At 49.9% G+C, this 9215-nt stretch overlaps 1 protein-coding gene across 1 annotated transcript; it reads right to left on the reverse strand.

Moving 5' to 3' along the window:
* Positions 1 to 6444: 6444 nt before the first annotated feature.
* LOC136544132 (uncharacterized mitochondrial protein AtMg00810-like) lies at positions 6445 to 6942 on the reverse strand. The gene has a single exon (XM_066536395.1). The coding sequence runs from the start codon at positions 6940 to 6942 to the stop codon at positions 6445 to 6447; it is 498 nt and encodes a 165-aa protein (XP_066392492.1).
* Positions 6943 to 9215: the final 2273 nt, after the last annotated feature.

A 9215-nucleotide genomic window follows, 5' to 3' on the forward strand; every position in this document is an offset into this window, starting at 1 on the left:
AAGAAACATGCGGGAAAGCCCCTCTCCCTTTTCCGATTCTACATTTTTTCACCAAAAATGGGATAAGTGGTAACAGGCAGAGGTTATATGGAGTCTAGGTGCTAGCTTAAACTTGTTTACATACAATGAAACACAATCTAAATCACCATTGGATCAAGGTTGGTTCGCTTGAGTGGGCAAGATGGGACACCACATGGATAAAAAGAGGTACTTGGAAAGAGGCATGGAGGTGAATAACACTAGATTAGGCATCCTAGCCAAATTGGAGGCCTAAACCATATTAGTTTCGAGTCCACCTCAAACTCCAAGGGAAGTCTGCACTCCAATCACCGTGAAATTGCATACCGAGTCTAATTTCATCATTCTATATCTGCATAGAAAGCTAAGGATATAAGTTTTCCAATGGAGCAAGTCCATGTCTAAATTCCTCAAGAGTCAATATGAATCATCAAAACAAGTGGGCACCTAGAGTCTTTAAGGTGGTACATCACCATCTTTTGGGTCGTTTGGTTGTGCATCATGTCGGAGTCCATTAGGGATGCTTATAGTGGTCCTTGGCCACCCCTAATACTATATATTTTGTAGCCACTATCCAACTTAGGGTTTTGGTTTTGCTTGGATGAATATGTGAAAGGACCGAGGATGCCGCCTAGAGGGGGGTGAATAGGCGTTTCTAAAATTCAACCCTTTAAAAATACGGAAACGATTAGTGTTAGAGTTCAACCCTTTAAACTTGGAAACACCAAATCAGAGAGATAAACCCCTCACGAGTTAGCCAACAGAGAATACAAGGTATAAAGAATGTATCTAGAAGCTACAACCCTGCAACACAAAGTAAGCGCAATGGATAAATAAAGCAGCGCAGGTGACCAATATCAGACGCGTCCGGTATACACGAGTTCTGCACACTAGCTCTAAATTTTGATCTTTTCGATTTCTCCCTTCACACAAAGTTGCTAGCACTTGGTAGTAACCTGTTCACAAGCTCAAGCAACACAAGATATCACAAATACCAAAAGTAAAGAGAGATCGAGACACGGTATTTGTTTTACCGAAGTTCGGACTCTGTCGAGTCCTACTCTCCATTGAGGGGGCTATGAGTGACCCAACAAAGGTCAGCTCTAGAGGACCACGAAGGCCACTCTAGTCGGAGTCTTTTCCAACCCCTTTTCCTCCTTGCACTAGTTAATTCCTTCCCTTGCGGTGGTGGAATTGAACCGGTACAAACTTCCGAGGCACACCACAAGCTCTTGGGTGCTCTCCAGTGACGCCTAGCCATCTAGGACCGAAGACTCCAAGAGTAACAAATGCAAATAACGAGATTGACAAATATGCACAAGTGCTCAAGGGTGGCTCGTTCTTAATTTTGAATCTCACTCAACCCACAAGATGGATTTGCAAGTTTGAATCAATCACTCACTAAGAGAGGGTACGAGAGTGTTATCAAGGCTCAAAAACGTGTAGAGAAGTCAGCAGCCTCCAAAGGTGGAGGCTTAGGGATATTTATAGACCCCACTCAAAAACTAGCCGTTTTATAGCCGTTGGAATACCGGACACGTCCGGTATCAATATCGGACACGGTCACTAAGTTAGTGGCGCGTGTGAGGCGTCAGAACTCTCGACGATTGCCGAAACTTCCGACCTCCAGAACTCTCGACTCTTGTCAGAACTTCCAACTCTTGTCGGAACTCCCGACAAACAAACTCGAGAACCCCGAAGAAGTTGCTGCAGCCAGGACAATATCGGACGCGTCCGGTATTTGGACCTGCAGCACAGCAAGTTAGCACTTGGCTCTCTCTTTCACTCAAACCTCATATGGGTTGGCTTGAGCACTTATGAATAATTATCTATCAACATGATGCATCTCTCTTAATAGTATGGCATACCTATTAACTCCAAATCAAATGAAAATGGAGTTTAAAATGCTTGAGTTGATTTCCTTCAAACCAAATGCCATAGCTTCTCAATCTTCATCAAGTGAGGATGTCAACATGTCAACTTTGATTTTCTTCTTGAGCATGTGACTTGATTTCATTCAACAAATGTGAGTTAACTTCAAATGTATCAAGTCACTTCCACAATTCATCCAATGTGTTTGATCCTCCATTTCAATGTGACCATCATAGTCTGATTGGTCAGAAAGGGGACAAAACTATTGCTATCTCACCGTCTCCCCTCTCCGCTCCCCTCCGCCACCCCCACCCCCATCACCGGCAATGGCGCCCCCCCGTTGATCCATCGTGCCCTCCATGGCTGGGCTCTCGGATCTCTGCCTTGATCCCGTAGCCGAGTTTAGCCGGCTGGTCTCCCAGCGTTTCAATCGTTTGGTGAGTCCCCACCCCTCCTCGCCTTCCTCGGCCTTCCTCTTGGTGGCTAGCTTTGGTTGATCTACCATCGGTCTCAATGAAGATTCTGTTGGCCTGCTTCTTCGAGCTTCCATTGGCGGGTTTGCCAAAGATTTCAATGTGGTTCATCTCTCTGGATGGATGTTTCGTTTCTCGGTGTCTTGCAAAGAAGTTGGATTCATGGTTTTCAAACTTAAGAATTTTATTTGCAAGCAGTTTGCTGTTCATTTCTTTCTCTGGGGTGGCGGTGGCCCTAACTGGCGCCGCGATCATGCCCTCTGGTGCTTGGAACAGGAGGCTGAATGGACAACTATAGGATCCAAATCCAAGAAAAGCTATGTAGAAGTTTCCCGTTCTCCCCCTGTAAGTTCGCCCCCTGGCCAAAAGAAAATCAGTTTTCCTACGGCTCAATTTCCCCGAGAACTACTATCAAAACTTTGGCAAAGAATCTTTCAGTTCTCCCATCCGATCCTGGCCAGAATCTGGTTCTAACGATCATCCTAAAGCCAAGTCTCAAGCTGGCTTCAAGCGTGTTCTGAGGCGAGTTTACCGCCCCGGCCCATTACTCCTTCAGTTTCCAATGCTGAGGCCCATTCAAATTTTGAATTCAGCCAGTGCTCTGACCGAAGCCCATCTAATACTGAGATCAGCTGCAGCCATTGCTTGGGCCTTGGCCACACAAGGAAGGAATGCTCCAATTCGGTGAGATGTAAAATCTGCTTTAATTACGGGCATGTCTCCTTTCGTTGCCTTGCCAAGGCCTGCTATCAGCGGAGATTTCGTCCTGTTATCCCTCTAGAAGATGGAAAGTCACGGAGCCTACCTATATACCTGACAGAGGCCGCCTCTCTCGGCGCTTCAGCCCCTGCTCCATCTTCCCCAACTCACCCACCAGCAGTGCAAAACCACAAACCTCCCACTGCAATGGTGAACTGGGCGGTTGACCACGCCCTCATGTCCCTCGCGGGTTCATGCTGGTCGACCGGGTGCCCCATCCTCCCCTCCGCCATGAGGTGTTCGTGACTGGCTGATACACCCTCTACAACGAGGACATGGCGATCGTGAAGATGCAGCCGGCCGTGAACAAGGAGGATTTCGCAAGCCTGGACGCCGCCCTCCGGTCATTTTTCCTGGACATTCATCAGGTTCGAATTGCAGACATCCAACCTTGCCCACTCGGCGATGCCTATGTTCGGTTCAACAGTGCACTAGAAAGGGAGCGTTTTTTGGGTCCTGTCTTTCGCTTTGGTAGCTATTCCATGAAAGTGATTAAGCATGATGAGGGGGATAATGCACGATGCTATGACTTAGACCGAGAGGCTTGGGTTATGTTAGCTGGTTTCCCTGAAGATCTGAAGAATGGTAGTATCATTGCTAAGGCTGTGTCAGGGTTTGGCATTTTGGTCTATTGGCATGAAACAAAGAATCTTGCACGTGTTGTAGCTAAAGTGTATCTGAATGATGATGCAAAGATACCAGATTCGGTCAAGATTAATGCAGGGCTACCACAGAAGGGAAGATCTTGGACCTTGCCTTGCTTTGTGCTCAAGAAAAAGATGTATCTGCACCTCGAGATGAAGAAGGCTTTGTAACTGAATGCCCCCTCCACCCAGTCCCACCAGCAGCCCCCCATTGGATCAACCCTGAGCATGCTGGCGGCCCTACTGCATCACCTGCCACATCCAATGCAGGCTCTGCGATGAATGTTGATGGTGGAAGTCAAGGAAGATGGGTTGAGCAGCTGGCCCCTCAGGATCCTGTGCTAGAAAATGCACAGATACAGGTTGCAGCTTCTGAACTTCAGAAAGGCAAGGCTGTTGCTGAGGAGAACCTTGTTCAGACAGTGACCATTCAGGGGAAAGAAGTACAGCTTCCTGGCCATGTGCAGTTCCCAATCTTCAGAGCCTCTGTGTTAGCTCCAAAGCCTGCACTCAGGTCTGTCATCTATGGGCCTAGCATTCCTGAAGACCCCCTGATCACTATTATGCCATCCCTGCTGAAATAGGTACTAAGTTTTATATCTATCAATCCCTGTCCCAACATACTTAGCAAACTCTCTATGATTGATATTAATCATGACACCATCATTCCCTCCTAATTCAATGACTATCAGCTACTCATCCACTTGGCATTTATCTTGCACCCACAGCTTGGAGATCACTCTCTTGAGAAGATAGCCATGGACTAAATGGAAGAGGAGGTGGATAAAGCTGCTGAGGTTGAAGCAACAGATGATGCTGCTGGTGCTGAGGTTGAAGCACCAGCCCCTAATGAAGATATAGAACCAGAGATGGAGATGGTTGATGATAATGTTGAGATCCTTGATGCCCCACCAGCTATCTTCAAGACTCCAGGAAGGAAGAAGACTCTCAAAGTCAAAGAGAAGCTAGATGATAGCTTCCTGAGGAGGAGCAAGAGGATTTCCAACAAGCTCCAAGGCTTTAAAGATGCTGAGAGTGCCAAGGGGACTGAAACTGCTGAAGAAGCAGTAGATGACAACTTTGCCCCAATGCCACTAGCCATCATCCCTCCTCCAAGCAATGAAGTGGCACCCCATCTCTCCCAGGAGATCATTGAAGGCATTGCAACAGGTTTCCTACAGATCCAGCCTGAGAGTGTCTCGGCTGCTCTTCTGAAAAAAGAGACCCTTGATGATTAGGAAGAAACAAGGAAGTGACAATGCACCTGTTCCATGGATGGTGCAATCTCTATCTTTTGCTAGTTGGTCTATTAGCTCCTTTTCCCAATGCATGTACTGGAAGAATAAAATGTTGTATGATCAAATCTGGTGTAATAGCACCTGTTGGAGCTACTTTGAAAACTTGGTTAAGCAATCTGTTAAGATAATCAGTTATCCTTATTATGCTGTTGTGTCATGTACTGTCATCTTTTTTTATCTGTCTTTTATTGCACTCAATCTTTACATTATACATTTGTGCCTTCTTGAGTTAATATTTATCTGGTTCATTTTACTCTCTAATTCTTACTGGCCTGACACTTGGTTGCTCAGACCCCCTGTTAATCAAACCCTTCCCCTTAATGGATAACAAGAGATGTACAAAGGTTTTGTTTTGGAACATTAGAGGGATCAATTCACAAATAAAATGGGATGCCATTAGGGATAAAATTTCTGAAAGTGCTTGCCAAATTGTATGTCTACAAGAAACCAAGAGAGAAATTTTTGACTCTTTCTACATCAAAAAATTCTGCCCAAGAAACTTGACAAATTTGCCTTCTCCCCATCCATTGGTGTTGTTGGGTGTTAGCCCACAGGATCACCGGCTCAGGTGAGTCAACCACTCACCAGTTTTGCCGACCACGGCCGAGCACGACAGAGGCTGTCCGACCACACACACTATGGCTAGAGGTAGAAGAAGAGGGAGAACAGAGCATACACACAGCAGAGACACCAGCATTGGCCGGAGCCCTGTATAGTAGATGGTAAATCTGAACTCTCTTTACTGAGTTGTAGTGGCAAACTATATATACAACTCTATCTATCTAGTCCTAGTACAGTTGCCCTGCTGCAACAATGACTAGATAACACAGCAGGACCGACTCTGGTGCCTGCCCCTGCATGTGGCTACAGTGCGGCAGGTGAGTCGTTCGGCGCCTGCCTTCTACAGCGGCTACAATACCACAGCAAGGAGCCTTTTCGGCGCCGCATTTCCTTGATGTGTGTTCACACAAGGAAGCAGTAGATTATCTAACAATTCTTTCCCTAATCCTACAGCTATCCCTTGTACCCCCTCTATGCCGATCATCTCCTTCAGCTCCGTGAGTCGAAGACGTCCGAGCGGCTTGGTGAGGACATTCACGAGTTGCCGACCAGTTTCGACGAACTCGATGACGATCTGCCCTCCATCGACACAGTCCCTGAGGAAGTGGAACTTCACGTCGATGTGTTTGCTCTAGTCAAGGAGAGCCGGATTCTTCGCGAGGGCGATGGCGGGCTGGTTGTCCACCATCAGTGCTGGTGGGTGAGCTTCCACACCGGTCAGCTCGCCCAGCAGCCAGCGCAGCCACACAACTTGGCACGCCGTTGTGGCCGCTGCTACATACTCTGCCTCGCACGTAGACAGCGCCACCACCTTCTATTTTAGCGACAGCCATAAAATTGGAGCTGACCCGAGGAAGACGAGCACGCAGCCATGTCTGCATCGCTAAACACAGTGAGCTGCAGCCTACTCCCACCGGTCTTAGGGAAGATGATTCCTTGATCCACTGTCCCCTTGACGTAGCGCAGTAGCTGCTTCACTGTAGCCCAGTGATCCTCTCTGGGATCCTCCATGAAGCGACTGACATAGCCCACAGCGAACGCAATGTTCGGCCTCATGTGGACTAGGTAGCGCAGACCACCGACGATACTCTGGTAGAGTGCTGCATCCACCTTCGCCGCGGTGCTGGCCTTCGTCAGCTTCAACCGCTCCTCCATCGGAGTCATGCATGGCTTGCACTTAGCCATGCCGCTCCACTCTAACAGCTTCGAGGCATACACGCTCTGACCGAGCGTGAGTTCCTCCTTTCCCTGTCTTACCTCGATGCCGAGGTAGTAGGAGAGTGCGCCGAGATCGCTCATTCGAAATTGAGCCACCATCTCACGCTTGAAGCTGTCGATGTCCTCCGCACGTGCGCTGGTGATGATCAACTTGTCCACATACACGCTGACGATGAGCTCCTCCTTCCCTCGTCGCCACGTGTAGAGCACATGCTTGGTTGCGCACCTCGTAAACCCAAGCTCACCCAGCGTGGCGTCAAGCTTGGCATTCCACGCTCGTGGGGCCTGTCATAGCCCATAGAGCGCCTTGGGCAGTCGGAGCACCCTGTGCTCTGCTCCCTTGATGGCAAAACCCGAAGGTTTCCTGACGAAGACCATCTCCGCTAGCTTGCCATTGAGGAAGGCCAATTTAACGTCCAGGTGATGGACGCACCAATCCTTTGCTGCTGCCAAAGCTAGTAGCAAACGGACAGACTCCATGCGCGCTACCGGTGCAAAGACTTCCTCAAAGTCGATGCCCTCACGCTAAACAAAGCCTCGAGCGACGAGGCACGCCTTGTGCTTAACAATGGCGCCGAGCTCGTCTCTCTTGACCTTGTACACCCACTTTAGGCTGATCGAACGACATCCTGGAGGTGGATCGACGAGCTGCCAAGTCTCATTTTCCTTGATCGCCTTCATCTCCTCTAGCATCACCCGTCGCCAGTTCCCATCGCGCTCAGGCAGCGTGAACGTGGGTGGTTCCTTAGCACTGACGAGCAGTAGCTCTTGATCATTGAGCAGCCGACCAGCCAGGCCTGAGGGCCCTGTACCACTGACAATGTTATCCAGCCTGCGGAACCGCACCTCCTCACCTTTGTGGAAGACACCCATGAACTCAGTGATGTCACTTGGAGGTGAGGCGAACTCGATCGGCGTTGATGGAGTTCCCTATTCCACCGGAGTGCTCGGCACCCTAGTTACAGTGCTCAACACTACTCCTAGACAACTTGTCATAACTCCTGCAGCGCTCGGCGCCACTGTAGGAGTGTTCAGCCTCAGTCTTGGAGTGGTCAGCACCACTGCAAGACCTCTTGGCTCCACTACGGGAGTGCTCGATACCCGTCCTAGAGTGGTCGCCACCACTGTAGAACCTTTCGGCACCACTCCTGGCATGCTCGGCATCCCTCCAGGAATGCTTGGCACTCCTCCTGAAGTGCTTGGCATCCCTCCCGAAGTGCTCGGCACTACCCTAGGAGTGCTCAGCACTCCTCCCGAAGTGCTCGGCACCTCTTCCCCAGTGTCTCCACCACCATGGATGACCAGGTGCTCGACGACAAAGGTGTTGGTGAAGCCGCCAGCTTCCCCCGTGCTCGGACTATTCTAGTCCCAAGCCTCCTTCTCGTTAAACATGACGTCGTGCGAGACAAGCACCTTGTCTCCACGTGGTTCATAGAGCTGGTATGCCTTGGTACCCTCCGCGTAGCCTAGGAACACCATCGAGTGCTCCTATCCTCCAGCTTGGTGACAATCGGCTTCATCTTCCTGATGTGACCGATGCAGCTGAATGTCCGGAGGAAGGACACGCTCGGCTTGTGTCCATGCCAAGCCTCGAACGGTGTCTTGCCCTTTAGGGCCTTGGTGGGAGCGCGGTTGAGGATGAACACCGCTGTGGTCATCGCCTCACCCTAGAACCTTATCAGCATACCTTTGGCCTTCATCATGGATCAAGCCATGCCGACCACCGTTTGGTTCCATCGCTCCACCACGCCATTCTATTGTGGTGAGTACGGCGCGGTGTGGTGGCGTACCACACCCTAATCCGCACAGTGCGCAGCGAACTCCATCGAAGTGAATTCGCCGCCTCGATCAGTCCTCAGCATGTGGAGTTTCTAGATGCTCTCAGCCTCCGCGCGCATCTTGAACTTCTTGATCACCGCCGTCGCTTCGTCCTTGCTTGTCTAGAGTTGCAGCCACATATAGCGACTGCAATCATCCATGAGGAGGAGGAAGTATCGCCGACCACTGTTTGTGGCTGGCGTGATTGGCCCGTAGAGGCTGCCATGGATGAGCTCGAGAGCGTCCTCTACGCGAGACTTGGCCGTCTTTGGGAACGACAGCCTCCTCTGTTTCCCGGCCAGGTAGCTGTCACACAGCTTGCCTCCATGCTTAATGTGGGGTAGCCCTTGAACCATCTTCTCTAGCCGACCAAGCGCGTCGAAGTTGAGATGTTTGAACCAGGCATGCCACAGCCATGGTTCCGCGGTGTGCCTTGTCGCTAGGGTACACCACCTGCTCTACCTTTAGGTTGAGCAGGTACAACCGGTTCAGAGACCTCTTCACCTTGGCAAGAAGTCGTTGTTCCCAGTCCCTGATCGTGAGGACTCTGTCCT

Source organism: Miscanthus floridulus, chromosome 3, assembly GCF_019320115.1.
Source record: "Miscanthus floridulus cultivar M001 chromosome 3, ASM1932011v1, whole genome shotgun sequence".
In the NCBI taxonomy this organism is placed as follows: domain Eukaryota; kingdom Viridiplantae; phylum Streptophyta; class Magnoliopsida; order Poales; family Poaceae; genus Miscanthus; species Miscanthus floridulus.